The sequence below is a fragment of the Trichoderma virens genome, assembly GCF_000170995.1.
Source record: "Trichoderma virens Gv29-8 chromosome Unknown TRIVIscaffold_4, whole genome shotgun sequence".
Classification (NCBI taxonomy): Eukaryota; Fungi; Ascomycota; class Sordariomycetes; order Hypocreales; family Hypocreaceae; genus Trichoderma; species Trichoderma virens.
In genome coordinates, this window is record NW_014013745.1 from 2,424,979 (window position 1) to 2,440,478 (window position 15,500).

General features: G+C 51.8%; 5 protein-coding genes across 5 annotated transcripts; 3 read left to right on the forward strand and 2 right to left on the reverse strand.

Annotated features, from left to right (window-relative positions):
• Nucleotides 1-4,904: 4,904 nt before the first annotated feature.
• Nucleotides 4,905-6,925, forward strand: TRIVIDRAFT_178515 (uncharacterized protein; the record flags this gene model as incomplete). Its single annotated transcript, XM_014103680.1, has 3 exons — nt 4,905-5,107; nt 5,202-6,009; nt 6,077-6,925. 3 exons carry the CDS (start codon nt 4,905-4,907, stop codon nt 6,263-6,265), a joined length of 1,200 nt encoding a protein of 399 aa, XP_013959155.1.
• Nucleotides 6,926-7,153: 228 nt separating this feature from the next.
• Nucleotides 7,154-7,932, reverse strand: TRIVIDRAFT_212394 (uncharacterized protein; the record flags this gene model as incomplete). The annotated part of the gene is made up of 1 exon (XM_014103681.1): nt 7,154-7,932. The coding sequence occupies one exon, from the start codon at nt 7,645-7,647 to the stop codon at nt 7,432-7,434; it is 216 nt and encodes a 71-aa protein (XP_013959156.1).
• A 1,143-nt stretch (nt 7,933-9,075) lies between these two features.
• Nucleotides 9,076-11,237, forward strand: TRIVIDRAFT_178518 (uncharacterized protein; the record flags this gene model as incomplete). Its single annotated transcript, XM_014103682.1, has 6 exons — nt 9,076-9,343; nt 9,416-9,436; nt 9,491-9,562; nt 9,647-10,241; nt 10,486-10,520; nt 10,591-11,237. 6 exons carry the CDS (start codon nt 9,293-9,295, stop codon nt 10,789-10,791), a joined length of 975 nt encoding a protein of 324 aa, XP_013959157.1.
• A 384-nt stretch (nt 11,238-11,621) lies between these two features.
• Nucleotides 11,622-12,740, forward strand: TRIVIDRAFT_61712 (uncharacterized protein; the record flags this gene model as incomplete). Its single annotated transcript, XM_014103683.1, has 4 exons — nt 11,622-11,818; nt 11,934-11,989; nt 12,054-12,107; nt 12,511-12,740. The coding sequence occupies 4 exons, from the start codon at nt 11,622-11,624 to the stop codon at nt 12,738-12,740; spliced, it is 537 nt and encodes a 178-aa protein (XP_013959158.1).
• A 230-nt stretch (nt 12,741-12,970) lies between these two features.
• Nucleotides 12,971-14,591, reverse strand: TRIVIDRAFT_199523 (uncharacterized protein; the record flags this gene model as incomplete). Its single annotated transcript, XM_014103684.1, has 2 exons — nt 12,971-14,247; nt 14,360-14,591. The coding sequence occupies 2 exons, from the start codon at nt 14,589-14,591 to the stop codon at nt 12,971-12,973; spliced, it is 1,509 nt and encodes a 502-aa protein (XP_013959159.1).
• Between the last annotated feature and the right edge of the window lie 909 nt (nt 14,592-15,500).

Sequence of the window (15,500 nt, forward strand, 5' to 3'; positions counted from 1 at the left end):
ACAATGGTGCCAGTTGCTTATGAGGCAGCAGCCCGGAGAGGAGCTCAAATAAATCGAAATAACAATGAGAATCTACAATCTCTCACAGAATATGAATATTTATGAATTTCACATATAAATCCTGTCTCAAACTCACAGTTGATGATGGATAGACGTCGCGGTCGAGATGCAAGGCGGGGTTTGATCCTGCAGGATCGTTACGGCTTTGGGACGTCTCGTCGAGCCCCAATTGGTCAATGGCGCATTCTTACTACAGAGTGGTCAGGCGGGACGCTTCCTAGCCAATGAATTTTTTTGGAGAGCTGACAGAGCTCACCTTTACCGTTGATCCCCCTGTAATCGACAGGTGTAGTGATGAGTGACCCGGGGAGATGGATGCTATTCCAGAAATGAGGCTCGGTCGGAGGTTTTGCTCAACCGTCGCTGGCCAACTGCCAAACTTCCGAGGCACCTTGGCGCGTGTTCCTCTCTCAACAAGCCAAGAGGCGGCGTCTGGGACACATGTCACGCCATGCTGTCAATATTTTCTCTATACGACGTATCCGCATTCAAGACGGGAATGACTGGTCACTGGGATAAGTGGGGTGGGATATTCGATTCGATGCCGCCTCAAAGTGGAGGTTGGGCGAAGCCCTGATAGTCATAGTCTCCGAGGCATGCTGGTAAACCCTGGCCTCACCGAATTGTCTCTCCACCTTCGCGCTTTGTCTCTTTTCTGACTCTTCTCTTTCTTATTCTCTCGCTGTTGCTCATCTTCGGGTGGCGTGCCCGGCGTTGACGGCTACCCTTGGCCCTAGAAAAGGCCAGATATCTCGGCATCGGGTGGGTAAAGCGCTGCTGTTGTTGGGAGAGCCTGCCGTTTAGGGACACCGGCTCTACCCGCGGGACCACTTGTATAAACCAGCCCAGGCCTATCAAAATATGAACAAGGCCGCCATCACGAGAGCATCTCTGCGGTAAACAAAGAAAGGATACCGAATCTCGTCGTTTCGGCGGACGAGGCTCATGTGAAACCGCGAAAACGCCAATTCCATGATTATTCCCGGTTCACCCCCTAGGGCCGCAGACGAGAAACAAAGCTCGATTTAGGGCCGAAGCTCAAGATCACTCCACCCCTGGAGAAATTCGGAGCTGAGGCCATACTGCTCCGCCCCGGGGGCACGGCCAGGTGCCGGGACGGAGGCGGGATCACGGAGAATTATGTGTGTGCAGGTGGACAAGATGTGGTCGTGCGGCCATGTCGGTTACTTCCAGATCCGGTGGTGTGACAAGTTGTTCAAGGGATGCAAAGGGACGTCAGCTGCCCACGACATCATCTACGTACCGCAAGAATGCAGCGACTGCGAACGCCGCAAAACGCTCCCCAAGCCTTTCACTTCCAAGTGAGCTTTACTCGGGATGATTAACGGCTCTAAGTGGTTTCTTTCTTGCAATCTCAGCTCTGGATTGAGACTCAATTTCAAAGATGGCCAAGTTATCACGACCATTGGACTACGCAGGTGACCCTCTGAGGTTCAGCTTGCAGATGGTGGGGAGGGAAAGGAAATCAGTTCAAAATGCCAGCTTGAGAAGATCTGGCAGCCAACGATTGGAAATATCGATGTGACAAACCAGCATTTTTGGAGCTGGGAGTGGCAAATGTCTTTGCTTTACGCAATCTGCTTCTCCAGCCTTTAGTTACTAAAGATGATAGATATTCCTGTTGCCAGGTTACGCAACAGATAATTCATTTTGTTTCAGATGACAGCTAGTTCACAAACCGGGCTTCCTGTCTGTTTTGCCCGGTTGCAAACTTGGGGCGGCCCGAAGCACATTCAAGGCCCGCAGCCGCGATTCGGGGAAATGGACGGCAACTTGTCTACTATACTTCATGTGCTATTCGGTAGTACGTGCCAACAAAAACCGGATTCTGATGGCTTGCGTCTGGACTTTGCCTTGTTCAGGGGTAAGCTCGTGGGGGGCTATTTGCCACTGTCTTTGATATTTAGTCATGGAGATGGTCTTGTACAGAAAAAGGATTCCGTATGGAGATTATGTGAGCCGCCTGTCGCCGGTCCAATGGTATTTTCATGGAAACAAAGTAATCCGGGGTGGTTAGCTGAGAGGTACAAGAGTAGTATCGATGTATACTCGACACATCGCATCTTGAGCAGAATCCTATGCAGCATCGATGTGGCAACGGCTGGTAATTAGGACACCAATATACTCGCGTAATCCGTATATTGCGGGGATGATCTTTGGCCAATCCCTTCAGACGCAGCGCGAATGTGCCACCTACTACATCGAAGCCGGGCGATAAGAGAGGCAGCCACATATACGCGATTCGCGCGGTTCTCGGCCGTTCGGAATGGTGTTGTGGAGAGTGACTGGTAACTAATGTCAATTGTGCCTATTTCCGCAGTCGAAGGACAGCACGCCAGGCCATGTATCAAGCCGCATCGAGACACATATCCGACGGGTTTTGGTTGGCTCTGGGTTGCCACCGACCAGTAGCCGTGTGTACTTGGACGAGATCGAGGAAGCTCGGAGATGCCATGGGATGGGACGGTGCATGAAAAATGAAAAGAGGGAGAAGACTGCATCGATAGTTTGCCTCACAAAGAGCGTCACATGGCCCAGCATCGGATACCAGTCAAGGCAAGGTAGACTCAGGTCCTGCTGCTGCCCGTCGCCCTGGATTGTGTGATTGCCCTCTTGGTTGTCGCCACGGAGGACGCTGGAGGCGGATCATGAGAAGCGAGCTGGTGATTTGGGCCGTTTTTCTGGGGGGGGGTTTTGGGTTGTCTTGTTTCCCAATTGCATTCTTAGCATTAAAATGAACTTAGTCCTGTATGCAAGGCCCTGCTCGCTTCTCTCCCCAGGGTTCGTTGGTCGCGTTTGCATTTGCGCAGTGCCAGCAGTGGATGGGCCCATAATAGCGACTGATGCCATCCTTAATCTTGCATCTTCCTATTCGATGGTGGCGAGACCTGGCGATGTCAGAGCACTTGTCAACATCGCGACGAAAAATACTTAAGAAGCAGCTTCCCCGTAGTCATGGAGATGGCAGAGAAATCGTGGAGGCAGGAGCCGTCCGGAGGTTGTTGCAAGATGCCGTCGCCCGCAGCGTCACTATCTCCTGACAATGCGGCCACTTTTTTTTTTATTTCCCGAAGAGCAAAAGTCGCCCCATCCCCCTTCCTAACGGGGTAGCAATAAGCTCGTTACCGAGGCGCCGAGAGCGGGAAGCGGCCTGGCCAATCAGCGGCGCCTCAGCTGTCTTGGACCTTGAGCAACCTTGCGAATCATACGATATTTGAACAGCAATTTTTCTTTCTTCCCACATGCATGGCATCCATGGCGCAGGGTCCCCCCCCCTCCAGCGCCTCCGAGGCCCCAAAAGCCCTTCGAGACCGCCCGGCGCCTCTTTGGCCTCTGTGGCCGGTGGCAGCCCTTTACGCATTCGCAGGGGCCCGGAATGGCTCCGCGAGAAAAAGTCAGGCCATTTTCATCATCGACACAGCGCTGGTAAAAGGCTATCCCTCGAATTTTCTCGCTGCGCGCCTGCAATTCGCCATTGCGCCTTGCTGATACCCACGGCAATGACAGGTCATGTCTGGCTCACGGACGCCTCCCCCCAACGCCTCGATCCCGGCTCTCGCCGACCGAAGCCTCGTGCGGGACGGAGCACAGAAGTCGAGAGTTGCGACTCATCTTGAGCCAGAGGCAGTGGCAGAGGCAGAGACAGGCAGAGCAGAGCCGTGGGCATGCAAGCGTTTTTCCCTCGCTTGCATGGCATGACTGGCTGCGATCCACCGCTGCCAACCGCGGGTCCTAGCGCCGGGGCCTTGCTTGGATAGCACCGGTTCCTGGAGCGGCATCCTCGTCTTCGTAGCTGTGCTGTGCTGCTGCTGCTGTGCCGTCTGGATGCAGCGCCGTTCGCTCAGGCTTCGGGATCGCATCCGTCGCGGCGTTGCCCGACCTGTCACCCGGAGCTGGGCCTGCATCTTTGCTAACTGCCCTGGAGGGTTACTGGTGTAATGCTGATGCTGAAACTAAACTCCCGACCCCGTATATTACCTGTGATGCTCTGGCACCGCATGGGGGCCAGCTCTCGAGTCTTGCCAATATCGACGCCATCCCAAGGTACCATATCTTCAGGTACTCCTCCAAGTACCTCTTCCCTGTACCAACCCTGCCTATCCCGTTGACTCTTTATCTACGGTACATCTACATCTACATCTACATCTACATCTACATTCCACATCTACACACGTCAAATTTCCATTTGCATTTGCATTCGCATTTGCATTTGCATCTACCCGTACAAAGTACCTACGCATCATACAGTTGCACTCACCTCGGCGGAGCTGCCCGTCTATCCCGCTCCGAACCACTGCATCCTCCATCCGTCCGCCTGAGCGACGCATTACTCTTGATAATCAAACGTGGTCTCTCTCTTTCGCAATTTATTTTTTTTCTCCCCTTCCCTCCATCCTCAACCCTCTTCTTCACCTGTCACTACGCCCCTCCTCTTCCTCCTGAAGCATCCAATTCTACCGAACCGATCTGTGGATGCCATTGGCTTTTGGCGCGCACCTCCCTCACGCCACCTGTAGGGTCCCCTTTAATCCCAGCAAATCGCATCAACCCTGTGTTTGCAGCCGGCTGCTGCGCTGGGCATGGAACGAGCCCTCGACTACTCTTCACAGCCAGTAACCAACGGCCGCGTCGCCAATCTACCTGAGCGACACATTAGCTCCTCAGCCTCAGCCGTCCAGCGCTCCTGGACATCACCATCTCTTCCTCCCGCCATGGACATGTTCAACTTCACATCCGCAGCCTCGTCTTCAGCTGTCCCCTCATATGCCCCCGCCGGTAACGCCAGCGGCAGCGGCCTAGGCGGCGACATGAGCTTCTCTCAGATGCCGCAGTATCCCGCCCGCAACCCACTACAGTCGGTCCTGTCGCAGGGCAAAGAGCATGAGGCCAAGCGGATAAAGGTCGAGTCGCCGCACTCGGCCCTCGACTCGATCGATTCCTGGCTTCAATTCGACGAAGAGGCCGACAAATTCGGCAGCTTCGAGATTGACTTTTCAAAGCAGTACAACACGGCCAACCAGCCAAGGTGAGTCGGCCCCGGTGTGCTGTTCTTAGTCCCTTTCACGATCTGACATTTGCGCATCAAGACCTGCAACAAATATGACGCCAGGATTGGGTAGCGGCCTCTACGCCAATCCCACCGCCCCGTTCAGGGAAGAAGACTTCCTCGATGATAGCGCCTTTGATCATTCTCTGTCCGAGGACGACGATTTGTTTGATACCGTCAACCTGAATGACCAGCTGTCCAAGATTGACACGCTGCCTTCGACCGAGCCCCAGTCATCCAGAAGCCTCTACTCCACGCCGTCACTGGGCTGGGAGAAGCCTCAGCAGGGCATTCAGCCTAGCACCATCTCAATGGCTGATGAGATCCCAAGGCGCATGGGCAGCGATGCCTGGGACCCGATTCCGCAAGGCACCAACTACACTCTTACTCCAGAGGAGCGCCGCCGGCTTCTCGAAATCGCCATGGGCCCCAGCAGAATGTCGGCCTATGTTTCCCCCAACCGATTCAACCTCGGATTCGGATCTACAATGCAGCCCAGCCTAACTCAAGAATTCGGCTATGGCTTTGGTGGCCCGAAACAGGGGCTGAACCATGTGGGAATGTTCCAGAGAAACAATTCTACCGACACAACTACCTCTGGGCTCTCGCAGCCAAACCGGGATCTGAAACACAAGCAGCCTAAGAATGAGACGCCGCCCAAAACAGTGCCTACGAAACGACCAAGCACTCTATCGGAGACCAGCAGCATCGGCAAAGAAAAGACAAAGTCCGCCGACCGCATGGCGCACAACGACGTCGAGCGGAAATATCGCACCAACCTTAAGGACAAGATCACCGAGCTGCGCAATGCGGTGCCAGCGCTGCAGCAAGTCGCCGAGGGTGATCAGGACAACGGGCAGGGCAACGCCAAAGTGAGCAAGGTTAGTGGCAATTTACCTCAATTTGAATACGCTTGCGAGATGACACTGCTAACCCAAATCGTTACAGGGCACTGTGTTGACCAAGGCGACTGAATATATCCACCAACTAGAGCAACGCAACAAAGACATCATGACAGAACATAAGCAACTCATGCGAAGACTTCAAGCATTCGAAGCACTCCTCAACAACTCAATGAGAGTCGACATCATGCCCAGCCATAGCATGACGCTCTTCGACCCCAGAGGATTCTGTTGATTTACTGTATCAATATTCTCCATGATTTACAAACCAATTTTTGACGACTGCATGAGAAAAAAAAATGACGGACACTTGTTTTTCTTTTTTTTTTTTCCTTTTAGTGAAAAGCATTTCAATGAGCTTCTTCCTACAAGCAGGCATTTCATGTTTATTCTTTCTTTCTATTTCTTTCGCCATCTTACAGTTTCTACTTTGGCCTTCTGCCACTACTTAACTCACTACTTTTCGGCGTTAAGGTGGATTATTTTGATTTTTTATTTTATTTTCTTTACAAACATGGCATGAAAACCCAGAAAGGATATATAACTCGGCATGGGCGGTCTCTTGAGAATTTATTCAAAGGAAACGGAACGAGATGAAAGGGGGAAATTTATCAAGGCAATGTGGGTCTGGGAGTGGAAAGAAGGGACTTTACGAAAGAGGACATCTCTGAAAGAAAAAAACGGAGCGGTAGCATTTATCGACGAAGCGAATTGGGAAGGGCAAAAGAGAGCTTTATTCTATGAAAGGGAATATATTTGGCGGCCAATTGGTTGATAGAGGCGGGAGCCCTTGTTTTCTTGGCTTTACAGACAGAAGAGAGAACGAAAAATGTTCGGGGATTGTGAATAATACAAGAGCACATGAGGCGCCTTTTTGCCTTGATTTGAAACCCGTAACAGCATACAAAGTCCCACCTTTCTTTTTTTTTTCTTTTGTGGCCTTTTAATGAAATGCTTGGGTCTAGGGATTCATGGCCTCATGGTGAGAAAATAACGGCAGTGATACCCTAGACACATATGCAGGAGGGGCGATGCTACTGCATCGCATCCGTTTAATATGCGAGGTGCTTTTCCTGTTTAATGCAGATAAGACGGGGGCCAAAGGGGAACAAAATAGGCAACACTATGAGAATCTCGAGCTTGGGTGCCATCTTCCTGCTCTGCTCTGCTAGTGACTCTCCTTATACAATGAGTGGCAGGCGGAGTCTATGATGTGCAATATCAGTACATTGAAAGATTTCTGAATGACCAGGGTTATCCGCTCGGGAAAGTTGCTCATCATCAACTCGGACGATATATTGGTCGGCGCGACCCAACAGAACATCCTTTTGGGCAGCTGGTGAAGCTTCGTGAAACCACAGCCGGCAGACTTGCTATCGCCCCGCGGGTCGGTTGTGTCACCTAGTCCCCTTTCCACACTCTCTCTGTGACTTCTTCTTTAGAACAGGAGTCAAAGGTGGCAATCTGCCCAGAGGATCGGTATTCAATACCACAATCTCTTGTCGACTGCATTGCCTGGCCGCTGATCGCGCTACGTAGCAGTTGGCCCCAAACAGTGTCCTTATAGCGGCTTAATGCATTCTTCATCCGTGTTTTCAACGCCAGGGACGAAGACATTCTCGAATTGCCGCGAGGAAAAAAGCTTATAGAGGTGCGAAGCAATCAATCCCTAAAAAGTTTTGCCATCCGAAAGCAACTAAATACAACATTCGCATTCCCAAACCGCGGCAGCAGGCCCCCGACTCAAGAACCCTTTCAGAACGACTCTAACATGGCCTGGCGAAGGCCCGTTCGGTGTGAGGAAGGGTCCTGACGGAGCTGCTCCAACCAACCATCCGGACGATTCTGAGGAGACAGACATAGCACCCGAAAGATGGCCATCATACACTGCAGCTGCTGCGCATCCACGAGGGCGTGGTGATTCTTCCCGGCCAGTACGTGATTCGTGCCCATCATGATGGGAAAGATGGTCGACAAGGTCAACGGGAACCGCTTGCCGTCCGGTAGTTTGGCTCCTCGAAGGTTCCTCTGAAAGTAAGGGATCAATGGGATGCACTGGGAGTCAGGGGGGAGTACCCCATACTCCCCCTCTGACTCTAACCACCCGCGCAATCGTGACAGGTCATCTGTGTGAAGGTGCCAGACCACGAAATAAGTCTCTTGCGAGATGCCCTGCCGCCTCAGCTCGTCTGCAATCTGCTTTGCAGTCCTTGAGCCTTGAGTACAGTAATGTGCTTGGATCGAGTTCATCATCATGCGATCCATGTTGCAATCAGCAGTGGAGCTTTTTTGACCGATTGCTCGGAGGGCTCTGGATCCATACAAGGTCCGGCAATCCATTGTCTTAGTTCCATAAGCATCTCACATGCCAATTTCGAATACTCTCCCCGTGAAAATGTTATACTCAAGATCGACGAATCTGAGCGCCGAGGCAGGCGACTTCCCGGCCCCAATAGAGTCCATAAGCCCCAGGACTTTCCCTATAGCAGGTTCGTTGGACCACTTGACTTGCAAAAACGGAGAGACATGCTCTCGTAGTTTTTGAAGTTGCTGGAGGTCTGTTTCAAGAGGGTTTGGGTCGCGCCATGCAGAGAGGTGATCTTTGCAAAATCTTGAGCCGCCGAAGCCAGGTTTGGTGCAAGATTTGCCCTCGCATATCTGATCATGGCTACTTGCTTTGAGGTCGTACTTCTCAAGCGCGTTGTGGGGAACATTTTGCTTAGTCATTCACGAACTCGCTGAGTCATCAGTCAATGAGGCACTTGATATTTATATACGCGCACCATAATAAGGTTAAGTACCTTGTGGTGCTGGATAGAAAATCCCTTCTTTTAGCTTGCCTGACTGGAGAGGGCGTCACCTATACATCAGGGCCTGAAGCGGGCTAAAGCTTCCTCCCTCTCCGATCTCGGCAGGTTTGCCAGCGAAAGCATGCCGTTTCGGACGAACAAGCCGTCCCCAACTTCGCTCTGCCATACATCTTGTCGAATATATTCTTCAATTCCTTCTTCAATTCCTTTTCCAATCTCCCTTCCTACGATATCCCTCATTGTTCATTTTTTGAACATATTTGCTTATTAGTGAGGTTGATACGAACACGTCCGTCTTTGAAGAAACGCAAGCCTCCTTCGTCATAACTCTAAACTTCTGACTTTCTCCATCGGACCTCCCACCTTCCACCTCGTCTTCGACTTATTCTCGTGCTTCGTCACATAAGACCGACCCCTCCTTGGACGAACTCCATCGGACAAGTATTACAATCATGGCGGAACACAACATTGTTGTTTTTGCGGGCGACCACTGCGGCCCAGAGGTAACTAACTACCCCCGAGCTTTCCCACCCTGGACTCTGGACGGAGAGAGGCTGACTTTGGTTATTTGACAGGTTATTGCTGAGGCAATCAAGGTACGAGTCTGGTATTTGCGACCTGCAGTTGAGCACGTCTGACGCAGGATTCAGGTTATCAAGACGGTTGAGGAGCTAAGCCCGACTGCTGGCAAATTCAATCTGCAGGAGCACCTGCTCGGAGGGGTAAGTCGTCCCCCGACGACGGATTACACGGGCCCAAAGACATTCACGAGAGAAGTCTCTGCTAACCTCGGCGTTTCTCTCCAGTGCTCCATCGACCAGACCGGCACCCCCCTCACAGACGAGGCCCTCGCCGCCGCCAAAGCCGCCGACGCCGTGCTGCTCGGCGCCATTGGCGGCCCCAAATGGGGCACCGGCGCCGTCCGCCCGGAGCAGGGCCTCCTGAAGCTACGCAGTGAGATGTGCGCCTATGGAAACCTCCGTCCCTGCTTCTTCGCCTCCGACGCCCTCGTCGAGTCCTCCCCCCTGAAGGCGTCCGTCTGCCGCGGCATCGACATGATGTTAGTCCGGGAGCTAACCTCAGGCCTGTATTTCGGAGAGCGAAAAGAGTACGATGGGCATAATGCGTTCGACACTACTGTTTACACAAAACCAGAAATCGAGCGTATCGCGCGGCTAGGTGGCTACCTAGCCAGGACTAGGGGAGACTCGCGAGTCATCTCGCTAGACAAGGCGAACGTGCTAGCGACAAGCAGACTCTGGCGTCAGGTGGTTGAGGAGGTCTACAAAAACGAGTTCCCCGATTTAAAGATCGAGCATCAGCTTATTGACAGTGCGGCCATGATCATGGTCAAGAACCCGACGCAGCTGAATGGCGTTATACTAGCGCCCAACTTGGCAGGTGAGCGAGGTCCCTCGTCCACCTCGAAGGCGGTTTAGCTAACGAGTTTTCAGGGGATATTCTCAGCGACGAGGCGAGCGCCATAGCTGGAAGCATAGGACTCCTCCCGAGCGCGAGTCTCTGCGGGATTCCGGGCTCGGGCTCGAGCTCTGCAGTGCGTTCCATCTATGAACCGATTCATGGTGAGACTCCTATCCTCCACTCGAGCCTTTATGTAGACATCAGTCACTAACGTAGATGACAGGTAGCGCGCCGGACATATCAGGGAAAGGGATTGTCGTACGTTAAGACCCCGTTTCGGGCGATTCCTATCTATCCGCTATAAGTACAGAGCTGACATCATTTCTAGAATCCCATTGGCACCATTCTTTCCGTAGCCATGATGTTCCGGTACTCTCTGAATCTCGCCCACGAGGCTAAAGTCGTCGAGGACGCGGTTCGCGCTGCCATTGACGCCGGGCTGAGAACCAAGGACATGGGCGGCAGCACGGGCACCGCAGAAGCAGGAGATGTCATCGTTGCTGAGCTGGTCAAGATTCTCAAGGCGTGAGATGTCTCACGCGAAAAGAAGAATGGACAGAGAGGTTGAAAGGGGGAAATGGGGATAGAGGGGGTGGAAGATTTGAAGGAAATAGTGGATGGGAAGCGAAATGAGTCGAGAAAAGAAGTGGTGGAAGAAAATAGTGGTTGACAGAAAAGTGGTTGAGAAGAGATTGGTTGACGCTGAAAAGTGTTGATGAAAAAAGGGCTTGGCAGAAAAGGGGCAGACAAAAATCAGCTGCGAGGTTGAAGCCGTCTGAGAAATGACAAAGAGGGTTGAAAAGAAAACTTGGAATTAAAAACTATGCAGAAACAGGGAAGTGGAGGGGAAATGTACCCCGTACAAAGCAACAAGATGGTTGGATTGGGTTGTTTTGGATAAACCAGTTCGATGGATATGTCCTTTAGCATATAGCACTCAGAAAAGGGGGGTTGAGAAAAAAAAGTCATTATCGCAGTTTGCGTCATTTGGGTCAGTGATGGCAAGGCTGACCATGACTGGTGGTAAACCTGCTGTATACCAAGTCAGTGTGCTTTGAAGTGGTCATTCTATCCTTCTATCGGGAAGTGGCAGAACCCACCGCGTGTGATGACCCATCTCAATCCAAGTCCCTGCTGATATTCTGTACTCTGGAAAAAGACTTATCTGGGGCTACTAGGCTAAACCGGCATGGACTGAAGAAATGTTTGCTAAGATAATAAGGACTGCCTGTAAATATCAAGTTGTTCTACATACTAGACTATTAATAGCACGGGTCTCCTGGCGCCTGGCATGGGCCGGACAGGTGAGAATGGAAGCAAGGCCTCCCCTGTCCGCGATAGACGAAGACCAGTGGTAATATGACTTTGACCGCAGTGCTGCCGACGAATATGCTTTGGGACCAACGCAACGTGGATTTTAACCCAGTCAAGATCAACTTTAGCGGGAAAGTTGTGTTCGAGAATCTGGACCTAGAATTTCCCGCGGGCAAGACTACTGCTATCGTTGGTCCCTCGGGAATAGGCAAGTCGATGTTGCTCTACTGGGTTCGGACGCTGTAATTGGATTACAGAGGTCCTTTTCATGTGATCCCTTCAGAGAGGGCGGATGTGTAAGGGAACCTTCCGGTATGTCGTCGCTTGCAACCACAGACGTACTACCCACGAGTTCAGGGTCTATCGGTATGTCATTGGAGAGGTAGTCAAATTCGCAATCGAATGTGTCTTTTGTATGTATTAGCGACACCTGAGGCTCGAAATCCACGTATAATATAAACCTACTACTACGACTAGTATCATCAGGTGAGGACGTGGCAAGAGACGGCGCAAAGGCATCGGCCGATAGGAGTGTGTTATCCGAGTACCAGCCTCGACAGCCATTATCACCATCCGTATCGTCTATATCCAACCCGCTCTCAGCGTCAGACAGTATTAATATTAGTTCATTGCTTGACGGACCGGTGAAGCTTGACATGTGAGGTTGTTCTTCGATTACCTGGGGAGGAATATTATGGCTGCGAGACAAGTTGCTCCTGCTGCTTCTCTTGTCTGGCGTACTCTGGGACTGCGCCAGCTGGAGGCATCCAAAAGGTTATATTTTTAAGGCTGATAGTTACTGCGATGATGAAAATTTCAAGAATAGCACAGTTTGAAGGTAAATGAATGCAAAAGTTGCATACATGTAAGCATAGCATAAAGAGTCCAATAGCTAGTATCGTTAATAGTTGACGGGATCTACTGGAATCTCAAGTTACGGCGCAATGCATACATGTACATTGCCTTAGTCAATACCTCTTCAATCAATTTGCTGCCCTCCTTGCTCCTGAACAACCCGTGCCCGATCCTGTGCGTTCACTAAAGACCCAAAGCTCCCCTGCCACACCTGACGCAGCTGTAGAAGCTGTGCCCCTTGGCCGCAGGCGTTCTCGACGTGCTCGGACTGAGTCTTGCTATTCGGACATGGGTAGTTTTGCTATCTAGATATAGTACCTAAGAGATATTTAAATTAAATATTTTTATAACTAATATATATATATATATATATCTTCTATCAATTTTATTAGTTTTATATTTAAGAATATATCTAAGGCATTATGAATTTACTAATAATTTATTAAGTAAATTAATATAACCTTATTAAAGCTGTCTTTTTCTTGTATTTAACTATATTATTTACATCTTATACTACAAAAAATAAGATTGCCCGCTAATCAATCCCGCAACGCTTCGATATCCGCAACTTCCTTGACGGCCTCGGTGGTGAGTATGTAGGGCGCGTCCTCGTCCACACAGATGCTGTCCTCGATGCGAATGCCCATGCCCCTGAAATGAGCGGGCCAGCGCTCATCGTCCGGAACGTAGACGCCCGGCTCGATGGTAACGCAGTGGCCCCTCCGCAGAATCTCTCTCCTACTGTACCCTGGGCAGTCATGCACGTCCAGGCCGATGTAGTGGCCCACGTGGTGGGGGAACAGCTGGTCGATGTTGCTCATGGTGAGGTTGGTGAAGCCGATGCTCTTGAGCTGGTCGAGCAGGCCGCGGACCGTGACGCCGTGGATGTCCTCGAGGGACATGCGGGCGGATTCGCGGCAGAGGGACACGCTGGAGCGCTGGACCTTGAGCACGGCTTCGTAGAGGTCGCGCTGGGCCGCGGTGAATTTGCCGGATGCGGGCCACGTTCGGGATATGTCGGTGATGTAGGTGCCGTACTGGCCGCCGGCGTCGACGAGGATGAACTCGTCGTTGCGGAAGACGTTGTTGTTAACCGTGTAGTGGATGCAGTTTGCGCGTGGGCCGCCTGCGATGACAGGAATGTAGGCAGGCCCGTCGCAGCCATTGATGGTGAATTCGTAGTCGAGAAAGGCGTGTAGGTCCTTCTCCTTGACCCAGGATCGCCGCATGGCATTGGTGATGGCACGGCCGGAGATTTGACCAGCCATCCGCATGTTGGTCACTTCGGCCGGGCTCTTGATGACCCGGAGCTTGTTCATGATGGGGTACAGCGGCGTCTTTGCAGGACCACTGCCGGCTGGATTGCCGGTGATGAAGCGCCATAGAGAACTGTTGGTAGCCTTGGCCGACTCAACGTCGGTATAGATGATTTTGGCCGAGTCGAGCAGCTTGGGCAGCACCGAGTCGATTTTGTCCATTGACCAAGCTTCGTCTGCATTCCACACGTCCTGAGCGGCCTGGACGCCGTTACGATAGCCCGACCACTGCTCCTCCCTGGGGTTTTTGGCCTTGACAAACATGCGGAAGAGGTAGTCTCCCCACTTGGGGCCAGTCTTCTCGATGATGGCCATGGCATCAGGCTCGTCCCATCCCGTCAGCCACAGGAAGTTGGTCTCCTGCCTGTAGGGATGGAAGACGGCGCCAGACTTGTACACGAGAGGCGCAGCGTGCAGGATAGCGACGCCGCCCTCGGGCATGGCCTCGGCCAGAGCGGCCCGACGATCAGCATATTCTTGAGCGCTGATGCCGGGAGTGACTGATGTAGTTTCGTGGTTAGCAGAGGATCAAGTTCACAGCTCTTGGCTCGAGTGCGTGCACTGCAGACCAGCAATAACACGGGGGATATCAATATCAAAGATGAGACCCACCTTCGCCAGCCTTGAGGATGTGGGGATGTGTCTCATGGACAGGCTGCCCAAACTGCAAATCGGCAGCCGATATCACTGAGCTGTAGGTCCGCCGAGGGGAGAAGATGTAAGCCGGTCTCTGGCATTTGAGGGCGGATTGTGAGATGTGAGAGATGCCGCGCTGTTGCTGCTGCAAGGGAAGCCTCCGAGAGGGCAGCCCGAGACTCCGGAATGAAGGCCGAGGGAGCCTCATTTTATAGACGCAGGGTACACGAGATTTCTGAAGCAATTGAGGGCCGGGCTCATGATTGTCTGAATGGAGGGGGTTCCACTGGATGTGTCTTTACCTTTTTTTTAACCTCTTTTTTTTTTCCAATGGTAGGTGATCCACTATGGGTTTCGTACAAGTAGTATTCGATGGTGGTTATGGGCTAGGAGGGAATTGATTCAGTCTCTGCAAATCGGAATGAAAAAAATAAAATAAATAGTGTATATAAAGAGCGAGATATATAACAGAGAGAAACGGAGCAGTGGCCTCGAGTCAACTGCTTGGTGTTGGTTGTGATAATGGCCTGAGTCTGTACTTGCATATGTAAGCAGACGGTGGCAAGCATTCAACTCAGCATAAATGGTTAATGCAAGGACGTCGATGTTGTGCACAGTCCGCACAGCTTTTGCACAGACAGAGGTACGTACCTCGACCCGGTGGCTGAATGTACCTCGAGAGTACCGCAATCCATCATGTGCGCACCAGAGAGGCGCCCTAGAAGCGCGTCTTGCATTGCAGGCGCCGCTGTTGCTGGGCACTAACACCAAGTGGTGCTACTGCTGCTACTTTGCATGTACGGGGCTTCTTCCTTTTGCGAGCGCCCCGCCATCTGTTCCCGCTTTGACCGCGTCGTGTTTACGGTGCTAATTGGGCTCCAGCAACGGCGTCCAAGAAAAAAATACAGCGCACATGTCAGGGTCTAGTAGGTTGTCAGTGTGTGAGTACTATACAGTGCTGATCCAGTATGTGAGGGATGCGACGCTCGCATGTGGGAATCTGCAGCTTTAATGAGTTGACTCAGTTCGTATTGATTGTTCAATGCAGAGACAATCATGCTGCACTTGTTCTTCTGTGTATAGTAGCTCTGTATTGTTGTGTGTATACTAACCAACC